This window comes from Acanthochromis polyacanthus, chromosome 16 (assembly GCF_021347895.1).
Source record: "Acanthochromis polyacanthus isolate Apoly-LR-REF ecotype Palm Island chromosome 16, KAUST_Apoly_ChrSc, whole genome shotgun sequence".
Taxonomy (NCBI): domain Eukaryota; kingdom Metazoa; phylum Chordata; class Actinopteri; family Pomacentridae; genus Acanthochromis; species Acanthochromis polyacanthus.
The window spans coordinates 20,960,005-20,983,487 of NC_067128.1; the positions used below are offsets into that span (position 1 = coordinate 20,960,005).

General features: G+C 39.4%; 3 protein-coding genes across 6 annotated transcripts; 1 reads left to right on the plus strand and 2 right to left on the minus strand.

Annotated features, from left to right (window-relative positions):
- Positions 1–748: 748 nt before the first annotated feature.
- Positions 749–3,067, minus strand: saysd1 (SAYSVFN motif domain containing 1). The gene is made up of 3 exons (XM_022195601.2): positions 2,936–3,067; positions 2,568–2,803; positions 749–1,499 (listed from the first exon to the last, which is right to left on the minus strand). The coding sequence occupies exons 2-3, from the start codon at positions 2,754–2,756 to the stop codon at positions 1,176–1,178; spliced, it is 513 nt and encodes a 170-aa protein (XP_022051293.1). The 5' UTR covers positions 2,757–2,803; positions 2,936–3,067; the 3' UTR covers positions 749–1,175.
- Positions 3,003–7,410, plus strand: grcc10 (gene rich cluster, C10 gene). Its single transcript, XM_022195603.2, has 4 exons — positions 3,003–3,076; positions 5,682–5,735; positions 6,081–6,257; positions 6,935–7,410. Exons 2-4 carry the CDS (start codon positions 5,684–5,686, stop codon positions 7,072–7,074), a joined length of 369 nt encoding a protein of 122 aa, XP_022051295.1. The 5' UTR covers positions 3,003–3,076; positions 5,682–5,683; the 3' UTR covers positions 7,075–7,410.
- A 34-nt stretch (positions 7,411–7,444) lies between these two features.
- Positions 7,445–21,704, minus strand: LOC110952176 (cytospin-A-like). 4 transcript variants are annotated; one of them, XM_051960762.1, is made up of 12 exons: positions 21,250–21,701; positions 17,752–17,862; positions 14,255–14,635; positions 11,967–12,040; positions 10,231–10,826; positions 10,063–10,150; positions 9,880–9,955; positions 9,755–9,791; positions 9,309–9,405; positions 9,038–9,154; positions 8,457–8,516; positions 7,445–8,270 (listed from the first exon to the last, which is right to left on the minus strand). In XM_051960762.1, exons 2-12 carry the CDS (start codon positions 17,789–17,791, stop codon positions 8,181–8,183), a joined length of 1,656 nt encoding a protein of 551 aa, XP_051816722.1. In that variant the 5' UTR covers positions 17,792–17,862; positions 21,250–21,701; the 3' UTR covers positions 7,445–8,180. The 4 variants fall into 4 exon arrangements, with proteins under 4 accessions (XP_051816722.1, XP_022051290.2, XP_022051291.2 ...); XM_022195598.2 differs by having other exon boundaries at positions 14,255–14,716; XM_022195599.2 differs by having other exon boundaries at positions 14,255–14,716; positions 21,228–21,701.
- Positions 21,705–23,483: the final 1,779 nt, after the last annotated feature.

The following is a 23,483-nucleotide window of genomic DNA, read 5'->3' on the forward strand; positions in this document are numbered from 1 at the left end:
TTTTTATTGCCACAGCATATCCTTACACGACATTTAGTTTGATATTTCTCTTTGTCACAGCAGCATATAAAATAGCATGAAACGAAGCAGGGTGTAAAGAGCAAGTTCATCTCAGACTTACAACATAGCTTTTAAATTCCTGAGGAAAAAGCAATTTTTATGTCTTTCTTCCCATGCCCTCAGGACTCTGTTTTATATCTTTGCCGCGAAACAGTAATTATTTGGCATTTCACTTTCAACTATGATTTGTCACTTTTACTCATACCTCACTATTATCCCTTTATTTTTTTTTTTTTTTAATGTAATTCCTAATAACTCGAAAATCTGGAGTGGTTGTTTAAGTTCAGATTTTTTCAAACTGGTGATAAAGCTCACAGGATAATAAAACAACTTCGACCTAAATCAAACTTACAAATCAAAACATGTATGAACATATTTTTTAATTACATGTAAAGATTTTCTGGATTGCCAGATTTACTAGGTTCCATGTAGTTAAATGGGGATGGTTGCACTGTTCAACTGTATCTGTAAGGGATAAATAGCCCTAGAAAAAAGCTACTTCATGTAATGTGCATATCTCTCTAACAGGCCTCCCTTTTAGTAGCATGGGATGGCCAGAGGTTTGGCCAGACTGTGGTGTCTGCTGCTATCCTAAACAACTCTTTGGCTTTGGCCCTGACTGTGTGTTGCAAAGCTTTACAGGTTATGACATTGAGCCTTAGAAAAAAACAAAACAAAACACAATCAGTTCTGCTTCACTCTTTACAAATATTTATTAAACCTGGAAAATCATAAATATATAGCAAACATTTTTATCATGTAATAAAAGCAGCTTGCCGCTCTTCCTTTTAGTGTATACAATCAGCCAACGTTAGAACCCTAAGTACCATTTATGGACATATCAATCCATCACTTTTTATACTAAGTAATGGTGATGATTAGACCACTGTATCTGATGTGACATATCCATCCTCCACCACCTTATGTTCTCCTCGGTAGCTGTTCCATTAAAATGCTTCCAGTAAAAACACAGGAATAAAACTGTAAATAAGGCAATCCCAATTTACTGTGTTATACACAAGTAAAAAACTTAAATTAAAGCAAATTCCTGAGTAAATTAGCATTTGTCAAATGAAGAATATCTCTGATTATCTGATGCGCAAATCCCAAACACTTCATCTGTTAGCCAGAGGTCTGTATCCCATCTCTCCCTCCAGCTGCTCTGCAGTGAGAGCGCCCAACAGAGGCTGACAGTCTGGGTTGAAGACTGAATAAGCGCTCAGTTCTCCAGGCTTGCGGGGCGCTGGGTTGCGGAGTCCTTCGTAGAGCCAGTAGAAGAGAGAGATGACGAAGAAGGGGAGGCCAAACTCGAGTTCAACAAACAGACCCAGCAGAACCAGCCACAGCAGCACTTTGAGCAAAGTAAGATTTGAAAGGACAAGCTGCCTCGAAGCCAGCCACCTTCCCAGAGCACTGTCCAGCAGCCAGTCTCTACGGTCCTACAAAGACAGAAAGTTACGCTGCATGTCAGTAGATCGTAACCTGGGGGTCAGGGTCACAGGATAAATGTACAAATTTAGACCAAATGATCAATCAAGAGAAAAGTCTGAAGATTAATCAATAATGAAAATAACTGTTACAGCTCTGTAACAGTATAAGAAGCTTTTAAATGATCTCCAAATCAAAGAGAATAATCAGAATCAGAATTAACTTTCAGCTGTTGGTGTCACCCTTGGAATAAGGAAAGAGAAAAATAAAATAACTATAGAAAGAAGAAGAGAAAATAAATAAACAAATGAAATAAAATTAAGAAAAAATAATGTAATAGTAAAACAATAATAATAATAATGATTAAAAAAAGTATATACAGATATTGACACATTTTAAATGACATATAAACACAGTAGTGCAAAATGATAATTGCTACAGCGATAATACAGTGCAAAAAGCAGAGAATACTGTTCTTAGTGCAAAAGTAATGTACATATACATTGGTATATTGTACAGGTGTGGAGGAATGGCTCAGCTGTTGATTAGGGTGATGGCAGTAGGAAGAAGCTGTTCTTCAGTGTACATGGCTCTGTAGCGCCTGCTGGAGGGGAGGAGAGAGTACAGTTTATGTCCAGGGTGAGTGGTGTCTAATGATGTTCACTGCCCTCTTCCTGGTTCTGTGAAAAACATCACTCCTGTTGAACAGTTACTGGATGGAGGACAGGGGCCTCCAGTGATTTTTTTTGCAGTCCCTACTGTACGCTGCAGTCTATTTCTGCTAATAATGATAATGTGACGATGATCATACAATAATGCATTTGTAGTATATATTGTAAGTAAGGTCTGGTGCTAATCACCTGCTGTGAACATTGATGCTTTTGCGTCTCTGGGGAAAGTTTCCTCGTGTGACATTCCCACTTTCACTGCAAAATACATGTTGAACAGCATTAAACTTACCGTTTTACCTTTATACCATTCACAGTAATATGAAGAAGCTATCGAATATTATTCAGAAATGTTATAAATATCTGACCTGTCTCATAACTTAAAAAAGCTGAAACAAAGTGATCTCTTACCCTGCCTTGAGAGCTTTGACTTGCAGGTTGGGTGTTTTCTGTGTCCTCTGGCTGCAGACTGTGAGCTGTAGCTGTGGACTCACATTGAGCACTTGTAGGTGCTGCTTCTTGCTCTCTGTTCTGTGGAGCAGTAGTCTGACTCTTCTCAGCCTGCCGCCTGGCTCTGAACTCGGCCAGCTTCTGCTCCATCGATGCTTCCTCTCCACTGGCCGTACTGGCTCTATGCGGTAAAACAGCTGCTAGGACGAGACATTCACAACTTTGTCTGTTTTACCTTAAAGTTATGAATAATTTAAAATGTAGAACATATGTCTATCCTTCTCTTTAACTACATTTTTTGGAGAGATGTCACCATTCTACTATCTTACCAAAGTCTTTGTTTACTTCTCACGTCGGCGTCTACCTGAAGGAAGGAAGCCATGTCATAAATAGCCTCCCAACTGTCGCAAAAGGGGCCACTTTGCGGCATTTTCACTGGGGTGGTACTAGCTTGATTGTTTTCATCAGTGGTGAGTTCCCAAACTTGAGCTCTTTAATGTTCACTGTTTCATTCTTTCATGAAAATGTATTTTATCTGTTGTTGCCGTCCCGAGCTGTCTCCTGTCAGCTGACGTTTTAAGCTATTCGTAGAAAGGAAACCACTGTCGTTAACGTTTGTCGGCAGTGGTTTCCCTCGCCGATCGTCACAAATACATCACATTTTCTTCATGTTTAACAGTTGTTGTTTTATGTAATAATCGGTTTTTCTATTACGTGTCTTATTAGTTGTTTATCCACCCCTGTCATTTGTACTGTTGCATTTACTGGATGTAGAAAGACGTACTGTTTGCCTTCAAGTTTAGCACCATGTTGACAGCAGGAATATTCCCAGAGTGTCGAAAGCAGCTCATCTCCAGGCTCTGTTCAAAGGTGGTGACCCAAGCAATCAACTCCGACTCTCAGTTTAGCAAAAAATCTGAGAAAATCATTTGAAACCTTCATCAGTCTGGTCTCACAGCAGGCCAAAGCACCCTGACTGTTCCATCATTCACTGCACGTAGGCAGTGAATGATGGAACCTGTTCTCTGGCTTTGTGAGTATATTGTGTTACCATGTTCATTGATTTGTTGAAGGCATTTGACACAGTGGATTGTGTCCTTGTTTGGGGGAAGGAACTAGATCTGTCGGTTGTGACTCCAGTACATGTAACTTGTTTCATAGTTATCTCACTGGCAGACCACAAGCAATTGTTGCAAGCTGTTATCAGTTTAATTCTCATGATGTCCTTAAGGGGTGCCACAAGGGTCAAAGCTAGGTCATACTCTGTTCACACTGTATACACACCTAACATGCAGATAGTCCTGCTTTCTATTGGTTTTACAGCAAACTAAGACATACTAGGAAATAATTTAGGCTGTTCAGCTGGTGACACATTGTCAACCACTGAGTTAATGCACAGCCTGTGGCTTTAAGGGACACAGACACTCCTTTAAGCAGTGAGTATTAAAGGCAGCTTTATTTAAATGACACAATGGCACAGATGACAAACAGATGAGACTGGACTGTTAGCATGTTCAATGTTAGAAATGGTTTTAGACAGGATGCTCTGGGACAACATGATTTGTCTCCTAAAATGTTGGCCAACTTCATCAAGCTCTTTAGGAACAGTGGAACATCATTCCACTAGCCAAAGATTAGTTCTTTGCTTGTCATTTCTGGTCTATGACCACATTCTTTATCTGACCATTATCATTTCTTTTATTCACTACCGTACAAAAGTTTGGGGTCATCCAGACAATTTCATAGTTGTAAACTCAGACTTTTGTTCATGTGCTAACATAATTGCTCAAGGGTTTTCTAGTCATCAAATAGCTTTTCAACACCATTAAAAATCATCCACTTTGAGCCAGAATAGTCATTTACCACATTGACAATGTCTAGACCATATTTCTGATTCATTTATTGTTGTCTTCATTGGGAAATAACTGCTTTTCTTTCAAAAATAAGTATATTTCTAAGTGACCCCAAGCTTTTGAACTGTAGTGTAGTCATATTGGGTTGTTTCACAACATCCATTCTGTTAGAGATGCCAGATGTATTGGAACAAAAAAAATACTTGCTTCTTTATGTTAAAAAAAACTGATAGACATTTATTAAAATGTTATGTTGCTGAATTTCTAACTTTGTTCAGTGTAAATGAGGTAAGATCAGCAGTATTCTGCGGATGACGCGGTTAAAGTTTTACAATCGGCACAATAACTTGGTCGCAGATGACAAAAGCTTCATGTTATATTTACACTCATTTCTTTTAAAAATCATACTGAGGAGCTGACTTAGAACTTAAAAATTGAATTAGGCTTCTTGTTTTGGAAATAAACCTCTCTTTCAGCAGTAAACATTTTATTTCAGCGATTGACAATGCAGATGTAATTTACATATGGCCACTTGGTGCTGTGTTTCACAGTGCTCTTTCATTTATTACAAGTTACACTTTTAGGACCCATCATTTTATACTTTAAAATTGACCATCACTGACCACTCAAAAGGAATGGCACTGACCTTTTATTTATAAAGATATCCAAAATAAATTATGTTACTATGATTACTTTTAGGATTTCCAAATATGGGTTACCTTATCTGCCAACAAGATGGGATTTTTCTGAATATCCCATTTCTTAATACAGAATTGAGAAAATGGCTTGTACTTATGTTCCTCATAAGCGGAATAGGCTTCTGATCTTTGTTAGGTACAAAATAGTTTAAGCCTCTGTTGAGTAATGTTTTTGTCTAATGACTGCACCTATTTTTCCTAATGTGTCTTTTTATTCTGTGTATGATTGTTTATGTGATGTATTGTCAGGGTACTGTTGTGAATGAGAGCCTCACTCTCAGTAGTTTTTTCCCCTTATTAAGTTATGGATGTCAGTCAATATCAACTTTCCCAGGCATATGTTATTCATCTAGATATTTTTGGTACATAAGTCAAAAAAGGTTACTTCATATTCGTCAGACTACCCTCAAAGACCTGTGATTGTCTTTACGTAACTATGTATTGAACTCTCTTATACGTCAGTGCTCTTGTCTACAGTCATTTTATATTATTCGCTGTAAATATCCTCTCTCTTTTCCCTGCAGACATGGCCTCAGCTCCAGCACAGCAGCCCACTCTCACTGTTGAGCAGACCAGAGGTAATAAAAACTGGTTTAGATGTATAAAAGTTGTTTTTTTGTAGATCTTTCACAGGTGGTCCACAGTGTTACTGAATATATATTGGACTGACACTTCTTGCAGTTTATCATTTGATACTGAACTGGTTAGGATTGTCCTGGTCTATTTTCATATCAAGATTTGCCACAACGACGTCTACTTTCAGAAACTTTTTTTTTCTTTCTGAATTGTCACTGTATATGCGTGCCTGTCTGTGTTTATGTGCTGAGTTGAATGTAGGTTGGAGTTCACTTGTAATGGAAGGTGCTGCATAAAAATGTACTTACCTTGCAGAAAAACTACAGATGTTTTGGTTTCTTTTGCAGTGGTTTTGAGTGAGGTGATCCAGGCCTTTTCAGTACCAGAAAATGCTGCACGGATGGAGGAAGCTCGAGAAAGTGCTTGCAACGACATGGGCAAGATGCTGCAGCTTGTGCTGCCTGTGGCAACCCAGATCCAACAAGAGGTGATCAAAGCCTATGGATTCAACAATGAGGGAGAAGGTGAGCTTTGTTCATCACCCCTTCTTTGAGAACCTCATTGATGAACACTGTGGACATAAAACCGATACAGCTAAAATGGCATAATTTGTTTTACAGGCAGTAAAACAAATTAACTAATTCCAAAAGTAGGTCTTTCAAGCTAATTTTCTATCATTAGACAGGTCCGGTGTGCTAGCTTGCGACATGTTAAACTGTCCATGCAAAGCACTTTGACAAATAATGCCAACAAATAAAACTTAAAAGTCACAGTTACCGTTTGTGCCTCTCAGACCGTGCAGAGTAGTTATGTTTTTTAGGCCATATTGTTTCTTCTCTGGCAATATTGGTGATTTCCCTCCGCAGCCGTATTCTATCTGACCCGCAATCCCACAGGTGTGACCCGTAACTAAATTGTGGTCATGTCACTTGCTTCATTTTCCATCAAATGAGCATTGTAAAACAGCATTACATTTTAAACCTAACATCAGTTTTGAAGGTGTACATTGTCAAAGTTACCTTTCTGACCAAGCATGACCACATGAATTCAAACTTTTCTGAAATGAGAAAATAATTATTTGAAACTAGAAATCTCAAAATTACTGTCTTTTGCACAGTTACTGTATTTGATCAAAATTTGCATGCTGTTCCAATAAGATGATCCAATTCACTACGTTGATCCTGGCTCTGTTTGTTTTTAGGTGTCCTTAAATTTGCCAGACTGGTGAAGATGTATGAAACCCAGGACCCTGAAATTGCAGCGATGTCAGCCAAACTAAAGTCTCTCCTCCTGCCACCTCTGTCAACACCACCTATAGGAGGTGCCATTCCAGCTTCATAGGAATTATTTACATTCATTGGTTAACTGCAAGTTACTTTTATTTATAATTCTGTTTCCAAGATCCTGTCTACCATCTATCCCTTTTTGTGGAAAAGTTATAGTTTCAAAACACTAATGCATTCCAAGGTGAAATCACATCTTCATATTATGGTTTATCTTACTACATGATAGCATCCTTGCAGAGCCTTGTTTATTTATTTGTTACATGTTACACTATGAGCATTTTCTTATGTCACTAAACCTGAAACATTTCCTTTGATGCCATCTTTTGTACCATTTTTTAAAGTGTTAAATGCCATTTTTGTTAAATGTTAAAATTAAAATGTTTTCTCTGAATCTGTGTGGTATTAATGGAGAAAAATGAGGAAAATGTCTGTATGCATACTTTATTGTTGCAGTGAGTCTTTATATATTGACTATCTTTCAAAACACGTCAGTGATTACACACATTTACATTTCCTAAAAAGGCAACTTTCCTTTGACTCTGTACCGTTTCGGGTTAAAATATCAATATTCCGACATCTAAAATCTGGGTACATATCTGCTCCCTTTATTCATTTTGAGGGGTTTTGGATGCATGCACATATGACAGTACCATGGCAGGACAAGTTCATGATAAAAATAACAATTAGTCAAGACAAAGTCATCCAGATTCTGTGCTACACGGTTTCATTTACGTTAATTATAAAGTGCTCAATTTTTAAGAGGCAAACAGTGCAAAACCAGTGCAATCAGCACCCAGAGACATGACGGCAAACTGGAAGACATCAAGGAGGAGACAACACGGTCATATTTGTGTCCTGTGCATTTTTAGTCGGCAGCTATTGAGATCCAATGTAACTGCTATGTATGTAGAAAAATAAAAGTGTTCCAAGAGTCAAACTATGTTTAGTTTCTTCCACCTGGGAGTCAGCCATCACCTGTTTGTGTGGGAAGGGGATTTTACTGATACATAAAATGAAGTTGTTACATCTAGTACACACTGGGTGATGAGTTCATTGTAAGCAGACCTCCATCCTGTGGTGAACAGTGTCTCAGTCCTTCAGCTCCTGAGTCACATTGATTAAAAAGAACCAGGCAGGAGCGCAAGACGAGGGAGGACACCTTCACATCTCAAAGTGACGGAAAATGTTTTCAACGTATCCCAGCACCCTTTGCCAGTCGGGTCCATCAGCTTTCAGCATCTCTTCCACCGTCTGCCACGTGGTTAACATGGAAAGATCACAGATGGAGGAACAGAAGATATGTTACTGTCAGAGAAAACTGCACTTACATTGTAAATGAGAGTGACGCTGTTAAAAGTTGAATTATTTGCAATTTTCCCGATTCATTTGTGTCCCTCTAAACATCTGGAGTAAAGTTCATACAGCAAAATGTCTCACCAGTGTGGCTGTAATCCCTACACTCTCTCCTGTCTTAAAAGCAAGGTCCAGGTTTTCTTTCTGTAAAAGCAAAACATTGCAGATTTACATAAATTTACATTTACACTGCCAACATTAACGGATTACTAAATCTTTGGTTGTGACTATCGACGCCTAGTCTTATTGATTCATGTAACATAACTTGCACATTTGTAACTGGACAGTTGATAAATCTTTCACTTCTCTGTAACCAAATCTTTCAAGATTTGTACTGTTACTAACTTGAATGTCACTGTAGTTAAAATATACAACAGAAGTGAGTTTAATTCTCAGTTTTCCATTAGTGTGAATGCGAGTGAGATTGTTTTTCTGTACATGCATGTTTTTCTGTGATAGACTGGTGATCCGTCCAAGGTGTCCCCTGCTTTCCCCCTACGTCAGCTAGGACAGACTCCAACACCCTGTGACCCTAATGAACATTAAGCGGTGCATAGATAATAGATGGATGGATATGGTGCAGTACAGTATTCCAGAGCATCAATGCTCTAGAATACTGTACTGCACCATTTCTCTTTTCCATATGCACACAGTAACGGTTTTACCTTTTCATCTGGGTTGAGGCTGTCATAGGGGATGTGAGTGGGCAAATAGGTGTGATAAACAGCACAGAATGCCAAACCATCTTCCCAGCTGCTGCTGAAGTTCGTGATCTCAATGTTCTGTACAAAGCATTATAAAAAAAAAGTGATTTAGAATCACATTTTTTGTTAGTGGTTGAATTTTTCATTCCCTATTTGCGTACACTGAATTCCAGTTACTACAGAGTTGTGTAATTTCAAATATCTTAATATTGTTGAAATCATCCTCTCTAACCTTATAGCCTTGGGTACGATTTTGACACCAGCGCAGCAGGGAGTTTCTTCTGGAGCCACCATGACGCCTCAGCAGAGCACTGAAACCATCCTGAAGTCTGGAAAGGTAACAAAACATTTCTACCATCAGTCAGTTATTTTTGACAGTCTGAAGAATCATTTTATTTGTGTACCAGTTTTCTTAACAGTTACAACAACATGAGTGACAGTAAAACAAGGAGATATAAAATCAAATATTGTTTTTAGTAAACACAGAAGAATTGGTGCAAAAAGTATAGCTGTCATCTTTAGTAGCAAATCTAGGTCTAGGACCAGGAAGCCAAGCCCTAAGTGTGCAAAGTTTGACCTGAAATCATTGTTCGGTTTGAATGGAAAATGCTAAACACTCATCAGCGTCTTAGTTTGAAGGTCACTGTCAAGAAGAAATAAAGCTTTACAGCAGCTTACTTGAAGGAATCTGAGCTTTGATCCTCATCTTGTTTTCCTAAAATGCACAAGTGCAGCCACAATTATACAACTGGACACCTTTTCAGTCAAATAACATAATGGTGGTTTGGCAGGTTCTGCCTCACCTGCATAAAAGCTGGACCAACTGTCCTGTCTCTGTAAAATACGGTCCATTCTTCTCCCTTTTGTTGGCTCTTCTTTCTGGAGGTAAATGACAGAATGGACTGATTCTACACAGGATGACAACAGCGATATCAATTCTTCCTAAGATTACATATGGTGATGGTGTAATTCCAGCAGTGTAATACCTTGCATAGAGGCAATGTTGTGCTTGTGTTTTTTGAAGACCCATTTTGACTAGAAGAGTCAGTTGGAAGTGGGAGACGAGAGAGACTCCTAAAAGACAAAAATGTGCACATTTGATAAGATTTTGTTGTTCTATGTTAACAGCAGTGTAAACTTTTATGTACATGTACCAAGATCTTTCAGCCAGCATCACAATCTTCCTCGGATCTCTTTGTCCACGTCCCTCGTCTTTCTTCTTCTCCAGGGACACCAGACTGCGGAGGTATCCTTCTGCCACCCCTCTCCCTGTCAGATGCATGTGTCCATTTGTCTCTTCAGGATCAGCAGCTTCACCTTTAGCATCCCCTTCTTGATTTGCTTCAGTCTCATCTTTACTTTCAGTCTCCAATTCAGCTTCCTCCGTTACTGTCTGTATTCCCTCCTGCTGTCCCTCACCGGAGTCTTGTCTTTCAGCCTCTTTATCTGTGAGTCTGTCTTCCACCCTGCAGACGCTCTTCAGTGCATTTAACTCGGCTCGCTCCTGCTGCTGCTGAAGGGTGAGTTCATTTAGTTTGTGACAGACATTTCTGTGTTCATTCTTCAGACTCTCTAGCTCTTGGTCCGTCTCCTGCTGTCTGCTGAGGGCCTGGGCCAGCTGATCCTCCACAGCCCTATGACTTTCCTGAAGCAAACTCAGAGCCTGCTCCGATTCGACCCGCAGCCGATCGGCCACAGATACTGCGACCTGCAGGTCACACTGGAACTGATGCCACTCCAACCTCTCTGTCTGTGGAACAAAAGAAGCACTGTAATCTGAAGGTAAAGGCAGCTTGTTGTCAATGTGGCGCTGTGACTGGTGTCTTACAGGAGCGTCATACAAGTGGAGTTTGACATAGCCAGGTTTACTTTGTGCTAGCTGGCTCGACAAAACCGAACAACCCTATCACAGATCATGGATATGACAAGAGTGGTTATCAACTTTCTTTGTTACCAGATTTTCTTCTTCAAACTGTGTGCTCCTATGAAAAGAGCATGTTTGACATACCACTTGACTCTTTTGCAACTCTGACACTTTAAACTTCACACATTAAAATGAGCATTCTGGGCCAACACAGTCCCATAATGAAGGATACATGGAAATGACTTAAGTTTTTAGTGAAATCAAAGTCAAATTAATGATATTGACTGAATATTATCTGTGAGGATTACTACCATTACAATTAGTTTTAGAATCTGTGTTCTGTAAGCTGCAGTACCAGCAGTGAAATCAGGACCAAGCATGAAAACATTTCTGCATTGTCCACATCATCACCTGAATGCATGCAGGTCACTGTGCTGCATACGATTCAACAGGTTTGCCGATGTAATGCATCTTAGAATATCTATCACTCGTAGAAAGAATAATTGAAATGGTGCTTCTTATAGCCTATTTAAATCCCAAACTCTGAACAGAACCTCTTCTGGAGCAGGTTAGCAGAGCAATATCAGTTACCATGGTGATCTTGCATGTTAAGAAGGCACCACCTTCATGATACTGGAAACTCAGGCTTTACTCTGTTCTATTTGAGCACAGCGTGTCTTGCTAACCCATCAGTCTCACTTTGTAGTACAGCCCTATGAGCTCTTAGGATACAAATAGTTGGATAAATTCAATAGTCGAATTCACAAACAAACTACAGATATGTTTTTGTCAGTATCCGCTGGTTGTTTGAATGAGGCAGTCTGCAGTCATGTCACAGGACATTTCAAAAAGTTATGAAAATAAAAAGTAAACACCAGAGATCCCCCCCCCCCAAATACTGCAGCTAAGGACATTGGTTAATTATCAATAACTTAACTAGGTCTTGGCATTGTACAGCTGATAAAGGTTTGTCATATTCATTGCCTGTGGGTCGAGAGCTGAATTAAGAATGCAATAAGAACTCACTCTGAGGGTCTCCCTGAGTGTGTCCACCTCCCCAACCAGCTCCTCTCTCTCTGTTATCAAGCGTCTGAGCAACTCTGACGGACAAGTCAGGGGGAAAAAATATCAGAGAATGAAAAAAAATTTGATTATCTGACAGCAGGAATCAATTCAGGTATATTCTTCATTCATCTCCCACAGGAATTGTCATTCATACAGCACCATTCAGTAAAATATTTAAGACGAAAAAGATGGGACTAACCTTAATGCTGATTTGGTTTTATTTAACTGTCACAATCAGCATGTATGGATAATATCAGCCATTTGGCACAAGCACATGTAAGGCCAAAATGTCTGCTTTGGAGGTTAACTGGATAATGGGGACCGAACATCACTCAGTTTTGGTGTTTTTCACGTGCTTAGTGCATGTATGTACACACTATATTGTATCATAATCAGAAGAAACTTCCTCTGGGGACAAGTTATCAGATGGATTTTGGTTCTCTTTTCATTCATGCTTACCGTTACTTCACTTGGATGTTTCAGAGTGTAAAATGATGTATGAGCAGAGTTCGACACTAAAAGGCAGCTTTCTCATTCATTTTCTCGATACCTTAAAGTTCAACACATGCATGTCCGAGCATGATTTTGTGACATCCGAACTAGCTTGAAAGCTAAATGTGGTCCAAACCAAGAGTGATCTGGACATTCCTGACAATGGATTTTCCTTTAAGGCAGGTCACCTTTTGAAGTGAGTAATACATTGCCTGTTCAAAAAAAAAAAAGTTGATGCTTGGATTTAACTAAGGAAATAGGTAAGAACCTTCCATTGGACAATTACCGTAGCGATGAATACGTTTCAGCAAGCAACAACTTATTTCTTAAACAACTTTTAAAACATATCCTGTGGTTATGGAAAGGATATTATTTGTCTCAGAAAGGTCAAAATATTTGCCTGCATCAAGCAAAGAAAGCAACTAAGAAGATGTCTGATACTACTAAAAATCAAGATCCATCCATTATTAAAACCTGGAAGGAGAGTGGTGAACCATCATCTTCGAGGAAGAAATGTGGTCAGTCATGGGGTCTGATGAGTCCATATTTACCCTATTCCAAAGTAATGGGCACATCAGGGTAAGAAGAGAGGCAGATGATGCACTCATCATGGTCCCTACTGTACAGCCTGTGGGGACGACGATGATCTGGGGTTACTGCAATTGGTCAGGTCCAGGTTCAGTAACGTTATGTTCCCAAAGAATGAGGTCAGCTGACTACATAAGTATAATAAAAAATGATAAGTCTTTCCATCATTGGAGTTGATGGCACGAGCATATTCCAAGATGACGATGGCAGGATTTATGGGGTTCACTTTGTGAATGAGTGGATCAGGGAGTATAAGATCATTTTAATACATGGATTGCCCTCCATAGAGTCCAGACCTCAGCCCCATTGAGAATCTTTGGGATGTGCTGGAGAAGAATTTGCACAGTGGTCCCACTCTCCCATCATCAATATAAGATCTTGGTGAAAAATTTATGCGTCTCTAGACAGAAATAACTGCTGTGACATTGCAGAAGCTTATCGAAATGATGTCACACTGAATGTGTGGCATATTCAAAGATAAAGTTGGTCCAACTAAATATTTTGAGTGTGTGACTTTTTGTTTTTGGATGGGTAGTGTATTTGCCTGTTCATAGAATTGAAGTTTTTTTAGTAAGCAAGAAGTAATGAGAAAAGATAGTTGTGTTTTAACACAAGTATGGAAAGGCTCCTCTGGTAAATTCGTAGAATTAAAGGTACAATTTTATGCTGATTTCATCAATATCCTGCAATGAGGTACACATGGTGTAAATGAGAGATATTTTGGCCCGGTATTAATACATATTACATTATTGAGATAATGACATCTGATCCACTGGTATTTGCATTTACAAAGAATACAGTGTAAGCTTCAGAAGTAGTCTTTTTAGTAACACTCACTTATCCAGATTAGACATCTAAATACTCCACGTCTATGGCAAAAGCACCACAATGGTACAAAGAGCCAGCTGAAAAGTACTGTTGCAGCTGAGTCAATGAGTGCAGAATTCTGCAATTTTACAGAACCTCATTAGTAAAAATGACTTGGAATCCCAGGAGTATTTTGATGACAATCTGAAAGTTTCAAATCTGATCATTATTCCTAAATTTACAGTTACTGGCTCCAATAAATGGTGGAAGTTTGTCACATTTTAAAAATACAACATACCTTTAAAATCCACCACCAGTCGGTTAATAATAATAAATATTTTAAAAAGGCGGAAAGGTCCTACCTACAGCTCCTGTAGTAATATCAGTGTTGGGAGTAAGGCCCAGTGAGACCCTGTAGTGCTCCATCAGACTGAGTAAAACCAAGGTCATCTCCTCTCCTGCTCTCTCTGCTGTAGCCTGTGGCTCCAGTCCGCTGTCTCTCTCCTGCCAGCTCGGCTCTGAAGGCGATCCTCTAGACGGAGGAGGTGATGCTGGACTGCTAAGACTGACCGAAGCCTTTTCATGTCTCCCTGCTGCATCGTTCATGTTTGTCTTCGAGGAGGCGATGCTGTCTACGTTGATTACAGCCCATTCCGAGGGAGCCGACGGTTTCTGTGTCCAGTCTGCGACTGGAGAGGTGGTGCTGTCTGTCGGTGATGGAGTCTGTGCCTTATCAGAAGAGGCTGCAGAGGATAAGGCCATGACAGTCAGCTCTGCCTGTGAGGGTGTGGTAGGAGGCGTCTGGAAGAAATCTAAAGGAGAACCTGAGAGAGAAGAGTGAAAAATACCACTGTCCTGAGCTTTAAAATCATCTAATACGAAGTGAAAATGTGCTGAAAGTCCTGGCTTGCTTTTCCCATTGCAGATGTAAGCACATCGTTTTTGCAACTTTATTTACTGTCCTGGGATGACAGATGCAGCAAAAAGCCTCTCCTGCCAATAGCTTGCCTGGCAAACACACACTGATCCCCCATGTGGCAATATGCAAGAAGAGAGGTGATTTTACCTTTATCTGCTATCTAACAGCTGCTCTCACTGCTACCACAGAGTGACTATCTATCATCAAAGCTGTCAGAATTCTGCATGAACTGTGCAAGTCCAGAAATACATTCCTAGAGGAATTACTAATAATACATCAATGAACTTACTAAGAGTTTGGCTTGATTATGAAACATCCTCTAGTGTGTTATCTGTTGCTGAAAACTAAATGTTAGAGCTATGTGATACTGGCATCATGCTGAGACTATCCAGTTTATACTGTGCACATTTTGGCAGGCTACAGGGATCTCAAACTGCTTTAAGTCTGATCTTTTTATGCTTCTCCTCCTTGTCCTTGTGTTGTGCTCCGGGATTCTGCAGACTCATCATTTCCCTGGCAGCAGTGTGATGTAGTCTGCACAGCTACAGCAGGGGAGCTATTCTCATCCTCCAGTCTGAGCCCACTTCCTGCATACTGACAGCCAAGACATGTAAACCAGGGGTTGCATTTTAAACAGCTGTAAGTGAAGATTAAAAGGAATGAGCAGCCGATTGAACACCTTCAGTTGGAAACAAGACTTGTGAGGCTGTATGGGGTAATTTCACAGATTACCTTAAACTCAATAAGAGTCTTATACAGTGGCAAGACAAAGTATGTGAACCTTGAGGAATTTCATTGTTTTCTGCATTCATTTGTCATAAAAATGTGCCCTGATCGTCATCGAAGTCAAGAATACCGAAAAATATAATGTGCCTAAAATAGCAAAAATTCTGATCTTTCTTGTCTTTATTGATGACAATCATAACAACCTCATAGTGCTAGGGGAAAAAGTATGTAAACTCTTGAGTTAATGACCTCAAAAAAGCTAAATGTAGTCAGGTATTAGCATACCTGGAATCTTGTTAAGAAAGTTCGAGGTGTAGAGCTACTTTGGATAAAAAATACTTAAACTTTATTAGTTTGCTTTGCACAAGGATAATACTCTTATCTGAGACATGCCTCATCTATGATCAAGAATCGTTGATCTATATAAAGCTGGAAAGGCTACAAAGCAATTTTAAAGACTTTAGAAATCCACCAGTCTACAGTTAAGCAAACCAACTACAAATGGAGACACTTTGGGACTGTGGTTACTCTACCAAGAAGTGGGTGTTCAGTCGAAATGACCCCAAGAGGCAAACGAAAACTCATTAAAGAGGTAAAGAAACAACTGAGTGGCAGCCAAAGATTTGAAGGCCTCATTGGAACTGGCTAACATCTGTGCTCATGAGTCTACAGTACATAAAACATTGAACAAGAAGGGCAGGACACCACGAAGGTAGCCATTGCTTACTAGAAAGAACATTGCTGCACGTCTGAAGTTTGTGAAAGAGCACATTGCCTCTCCACTGTGGTATTGGCAAAATGTTTTGTGGACTCATGAAACAAAGATTGAACTATTTGGACAGAACACGCAGCACTACATCTGGCATAAAAATAACACTTCATATCATCATGAAAACATCACCCAAGCATAAAGTATTGTGGAGGAAACATCATGATTTGGACCTGCTTTGCTGCATCAGGGCATGGCCATTGTGCACTCACTGAAGGGAAGATGAATTCCTAAGTGTATCAAAAATGTCTTCAGAATAATGTGAGAATGTCTGCACGTCAGCTGAAACTCTGTAGAATTTGGGTGATGCAACGGGACAATGACCCAAAAATCTGGCACAAATCCACAACAGAATGGTTGCAGAAAAACAAAATCCACCTTTTGGAGTGGCCCAGACAGAGCCCAGGCCTCAATTACTTGAAGAGAGCCATACACATGAGACGTCCAAAGAATATGACAGAGCAAAAGCAGTCCTGCCAGGAAGAACGGCCTAAAATTCCTCCTGAATGATGTGCAAGTCTGATCCACAGCTACAGAAAGAGCCTGGTTGAGGTTATCGCTGCCAAAGGGAGGGTCAACCAATTATTAATTCCAAATGTTCACTTACTTTTTCCACAACCATTTTGAATGAATGTGTTCCAAAAAGGCATGAAAGATCAGCATATATTTTAAGCACATTATATTTGTCAATACCCTTGACTTACATGATGATCAGATCATATTTTATGACAAATTAATGCAGAAAACCATGAAACTCCAAAAGGTTCACATATTTTTTCTTGCCATTGTATTATTGAATCCAGCTTTCACTGAATCGTTTTGTTTGTGTTTAATTGTAATATAAAGTTTGCACTCTGTGCCAAGAAATCTTTCTGTGACTATACAGTCCAGTATGGTCCAGTCACAGAAGCTTTCTGTCTTCTTAGTTTACAGTTATACTTTAGTTCATAACATGGTTTCTGCTGCCTTTTCATGATAATCTGTGTGCTTTGAGTAAACACAGACATGATAATGGTCTTTGGGGAAATAAAATGAAATGTATACGTGTGTTTGGATTTGATATTCTTTTGTAATGCAGAAGAGGGACATGCACAAACAATCTCATGTCATCTTCAGGCTCCAACTGCATCACAAAATAAACCTTTAGAAGACTACTTTTTGTTCTGTGTGCAAATCAGTTTCCTTTCACTTGGAGTAACAGACAGTAAGACAGTGAAACAAAGTGCATGTGCCACTTTCTTGAAATAAAGAAGACAGCAGTCTAAAAATAGTCTGACAGAACAATAAGTAATACAAAACGTGTTTGTTCAAAACTTGTGGAAAAACATTTGAAAAATGTTCATTGAAGCAACATAAACAGCAGTATGTCACATATACATTGATAGGGGTAAAAAATGAGAAAAAAAATACACCATTTTCCAAAGCAGAACCACTGTGTACGTTACCTGAAGAACCATGACTGTCTTTTCCATTCTGATTACCCATGATCCAGCAGAGGTGGGTATTGTGACAAATAATCCCAGATGTCCTTCACTGTGCCCTCTATTTTGTAATGTCTGGACAGGGAAATAAATATAAATTCTGCATTAATAAGACTCACTGCTGAGCTTTTGATCAGCAGAACAAATATACCCAGAAAAAGTGCTGAACAAGATCTTTTCAGGAATTTTTTTTATACCAAATCTTCTCACAATGTAGATAGAATAGATTGACTTTATTCATCCCCGAAGGGAAATTCAGTATGATGGGACCATAAGCACTTTCCTTTAGTATTATAATTCCCCAAACTTGCTCTGAGTTTGCTAGTTTAAAAAGAACAAAATACAACTACAGCACAAAGTCAAGGCTGTATTAGTAAAGTCACATACAGTCTACAACAAGAGTCAGTACAGCCCTGTGCAATATTGCTTAAATTGAAATGATGAAAAATGATATCATCTCTCACTAATTGCATTATTTCTTGACAAAAGTGATCGGTAACACACAAGTTAGAAAACCTGTGATCACTAAAACAGTACAGCTGTGATTTACCAGCATGGACATGGTTAGAAAATGAGGTGTGAACACCAAGAACTCTCAGTTTTGAACCTTTGTGCTGCATCTATCTGCACATATGAGTCATGGCTCTACATTTAAAAGAAATGTCAGGCAACTTCAAAAATCAGACAGGGAGAATCATAGTACCTCTAATCAAAGTTGCAGTGGCTGTGCTCCTGAAATGAAATAGAAGACAGTGCGCTACTTTCACAAATATTTGTGTGTAGTGTGTACCTCCAGAGAAAAAAGCCCTTTGGCACTCAACTCAAGATAAGTAGGAAATGTAAGATGAAATATTACTAGGGAACAAGAAAAGACGCCTGGTGAATACTGAGTGCACAGTCTTCGGTCAGATGACACCAAGATACAATTCTTTTTATTTCAGCTCAGACGGGGTCCAGCATGAACTTCCATAGTGAATGTATAAGTCCTGACAGTGAAGCACAGAGGTGGGAGTGGGATACTATGGAGTTGCATGAGTGCAAAAGGTGTAGGGGAGATAACATTAATAGATGACACAATGAATGTGAAAATGCCAAAATACTGGCTGATGAGGTGACTCCCAGTCTACAGAGGCTTGGCAGAAGAGAAATACTCCAGGATAACAATCCAAAGGTCACTGCCAAGCGAAAAATATGACATGGAGAAGTATGTTGCCCAACAGAACACCTTTGTTGTATTTTAAAAATAAAGGTACAGCAGCACAACTTCTCCAGCAAAGAGCAGCTAATAAATGGCTCTAGAAATCAAAAATAAAGATGAACAAAGTGTTGACAAGAATAAAAGGCTTGAATATCAGTAATGTACCGACTTGTGTTGCATTGAGTTCTGACTATGTAGCCAAGGGTCAGAGTACATACAAATCTTTAGTGCTCTCATGGTTATAGGAATAGACACATAAACATCACAGCTATGACTGCACCCTTTGAGAGCATCTTTTATAATTCTGCATACATGTAATAGGTCACACCACATTTGAACTTGTTTTCTTTTTAATAACAGCTGATCTGCAGCAGGGATGCACAGTGGTTTGGTGGCTAGTTGCAGCAAGAGGATCCCCGGTTCGCATCCCCGCCTTCCCTGGATTTTTCCGCATGAAGTTTGGATGTTCTCGGAATGAGTGGGTTTTCTCCTGGCACTCTGGCACTACAAAAACAGCCATCCATTTTCTATACACCGCTTAATAATCATTAAGTTTGCGGGGGGCTGGAGCCTATCCCAGCTGACTTGGGGCGAAGGCAGGGGACACCCTGGACAGGTCACCAGTCTATCACAGGGCTACATATAGAGACAAACTATCACACTCACATTCACACCTACTGGCAATTTAGCATAATCAATTAACCTCATCATATTTTTCGACTATGAGAGGAAGCTGGCATACCAAGGCATTCACAGGGAGAATATGCAAACTCCTTGCAGAAAGACTCGGGGAAAGCCGGGACGTGACCCAGGGATTATCTAGCTGCAAGGCAAAAGTGCTAACCACCAAGTCACTGTGCAGCCCAGTCAAAAACATGCTGAGGTTAACTGGTGATTCTAAATTGTCCATAGGTGCAAATGTGATTGCATTTGTCTCTGTGTGGGTCATTCCAGAACTGGAGAACATTTGGGATTCAAAATTATTGAAAAATAAACCTTCTCTTTTTCAATTTTCTGCTATTCATCAATAGAAGGTAATAAACTATCAAAGACTTGATTAGCTCAGCGTACACATCCATGGGACTATTTTTATTCCATGTTTTATTTGTTGTTTGTTAACCCTACTCTAATCACAGTAACAGGGTTGCTAAACCATGCTAATGTTAGCTTTTTCTCAGGAGTAGAAGCTAGATATTTAGCTAGCTGTTACTGCTGAACCTAGAGAATAAACTTACTGATGGGAAAAAAGTAAAAAGAATTGATCTTATCCTAGTTAAATGCATTACAGGGTAGCATGAGGTAGTGAGACATTCAGTCAAGGCTGACAATGCTATGAAAATAGGAAAAATAGAAGAGAGGACATAATTTGCTTTATCCATTCTTTTGGAAAACTGATGATGTTAATTCCAGCATTTCATGTGATTCACTGTTTTCTTCTTCTACCAGCTTAACAGGTTATACTAACAGGGTTGTCATGGGTCACACATTTGAAGCATGATAATTATTTAAAATATTATGTTTTAAATTAATGCATTTTAAATTAATTTTAAACATTTTAATTGAGATTCAATTTGGTCATCAGGGAGGTGGGACAAGAGAAAAATGGCATTTTAGAGGGAACTCCAGACTTATTTGGTATTTGTAAAAGATATTTTCAAACATTATTTTCTTCTTTTTTTTTAATATTTGGTCTCAGGACAAGTACATTTACACAATAACTGTATGTTTTATTATTTTGTACACTGATTATTTGAAATTTGATGGGTGGGATGTAAAATGTCCTCCAGTTCTGTAATAACCCATGTGTAGCCCTGTGATAGACTGGTGACCTGTCCAATGTCTCCTGCCTTCACCAAAATCAGCCGGGATAGACTCCAGCCCCCTTATGAGGATTAAGCCATGTATAGACAATGGATGGATGATTTGTAGCCACCAGATATTTCTCGGATCGACCTATCAGGAGAACTAACTACCCAATCTAAAATGTTCAGTTGTTGAATCAACGTGCTGCTTAATAAACTGCATGCCGTATTGAAGTGTGCCTTGTAGAAATATGCAATATGTCTCGAAATTGGCATGTGTTCATACTCCCGTTTCCAAGAGGCCATGCGATGATAAACTGCTCGTTTGGTAAATGAAGTTTGGAGGACACTTTCTCTACAGCCAGCCAGGTGGTTTCATTTCATTGAGCCATTTTGACAGTGACACACGCTGCATCCCAGCAGCCAGCCTGCACACACACCTCTTTCATTCATCCATCCTACCGTCTCGACCCCCTTTCTCTGCTGCGTCTATCCTGAATTCACCGGCAGTCACAGGTCCAGTTAGTGACGGTCATTTCCCTGCGACATCCCATATTCACCACAGAGCCTCGGATCAGGCAGCCACCATCTATAACTTCAGTCCAATAAAACCAAACTCTGCTGCTTCGCCTTTAAATCCAATGCGACAAAAACCGAGGAGGGAAGCGAACCGGTTGCGCAGCAGCTGCTCGCCTGGTAAACGACATGAAGGCTGTTCGTAGCATTATTTAGAGCTACGTTTCAATAAAAGCACACACGACTCAGGATGGTGTGATCTGACAGAAAGCAGTCACACCGGCTGCACCGTCATTACGTGTTATTAAATGCAGGTGTGGTGGCAGCAGGTGACACGTCCACAGTCTGCAGCTCTTCAGCTGATCACAGAACAGCCCAAGTCTCTGTCCCAGACAGGACTTGTCCAGAGCAAGTACCCCTTGAAATGCCGTTTTTCTCTTGTTCCACCCTCTGATGACCAAATTGAATCTCAAATAAAACAGTTAAATGAAATTTTAATGTCATTTTTTGGTGTTATTTTCTCATTGATGTCTCTTGCAATTGTGGGAACATTTTTTGATCAACATAACATTTAATTAATAATTATCATGCATGAAATGTATGTCTCACAACATGCACCCAACCCTGTTAGCATAACCTTTTTAGCTGGTAAAAGAAGAAAACAGTGAATCACATGATAGGCTGGAATTAACATCATCAAACAGTTTTCCAAAAGAATGAGTAGAGCAAAGCTATGTCCTGTCTTCTATTTTTCATAACATTGTCAGCCTTGATTGAATGTCTTACTCTACCTCATGCAACTCTGTTATGCATATAGCCAGGATAAGAATAGAAAGTACTGTATTTACCTGTGAACTGTAGTGCTCAAGTCATTCTAGAATTGGAGGACATTTTACATCCTACCCATCAAATTTCAAATAATCCATGTACAAAATACTGTAATATGCAGTTGTTGTACAAATGTACTTGTCCTGAGACCAAATTGTAAAAAAAATAGGAGGAAAGAATATTTGAAAAATATTTTTAATAATACCAAGCAAGTCTAGAGTTTCCTCTAAAATGCCATTTTTTTTTCTTGTCCCACTCAATGCTGACCAAATTGAATCTCAAATAAAACAGTTAAAATGACATTTCAGTCTTCTTTATGTAGTATAATTTTTTTCATTGATGTGTGTTGTAATTGTGGGAAATTTTTTTAATCAGCATAATATTTAAAATAATTATCATGTATGGAACGTGTGTCTCACAACAACCCTGTCAGCATAACCTTTGCAGCTGGTGGAAGAAGAAAACAGTGAATCACATGAAACACTGGAATTAACAGTTTTTTAAAAGAATGGATAGAGCTGATTCATATGTTGGACAATATTGTGTCATTCTTGGACATTTTTTAAAACCTATAAATTCAAACAGCACAACCCAGATCGAGCTTGGTCAGGATGTACACCAGGCAGAGGTGATCAAAATGCTCCACAAAAGTCGTAGAGCATGGAAGTGATGAATGAACCAAGGAATGCCACCATTTTAAAATATGCATATTTTGGACAATTTCAGACATTTTCAAAAGCAAACTGAAACAGGCTGACCCCAAAAGAGCTCACATTTGGCCAGGGTGTACACCAGGCATGGGCGCTCAAAATGCTATACAGTCTTTAAAAAAAAAAAAAAAAAAAAAAAAAAAAAAAAAAAAAAAAGTCTGAGGCTGTGGCCATCTAACCAGCCCGCACATACTCCAATCTACCTGAAACTTTGCATGTGTGATCAGAGTCCGGCCATTGATCACATCCATAGGTCAATACACTCAGTTACAGCGCCAGCTTGTGGACATTCATGTGACAGCCAAGCCACAAGAATGAGAGGACCCAACCAATGCTGCTTGCAGCTTTAATTAATATATCTCTTTATGACTGACCCTGATGCATGTCATAGACCAATATACAGTCAGTCATAGTGCCACCTGGTGGATGGACAGGAAGTACTCTGTATCTAGCCTGTACATGCTCCAATCAGCCTGAAACTTCACATGCATGATCAGAGACCAGTCCTCACATCCATAGGCCCAAATACACTCTGCCCCACTACCTGGTGGACATGCTTGGATTCGCTGACCAGCAAGGATGTGAGAACCCGTTCAACACTGCTTGCAGCTTCAATTCTCTACTGCATCAGTAAGTTTGTTC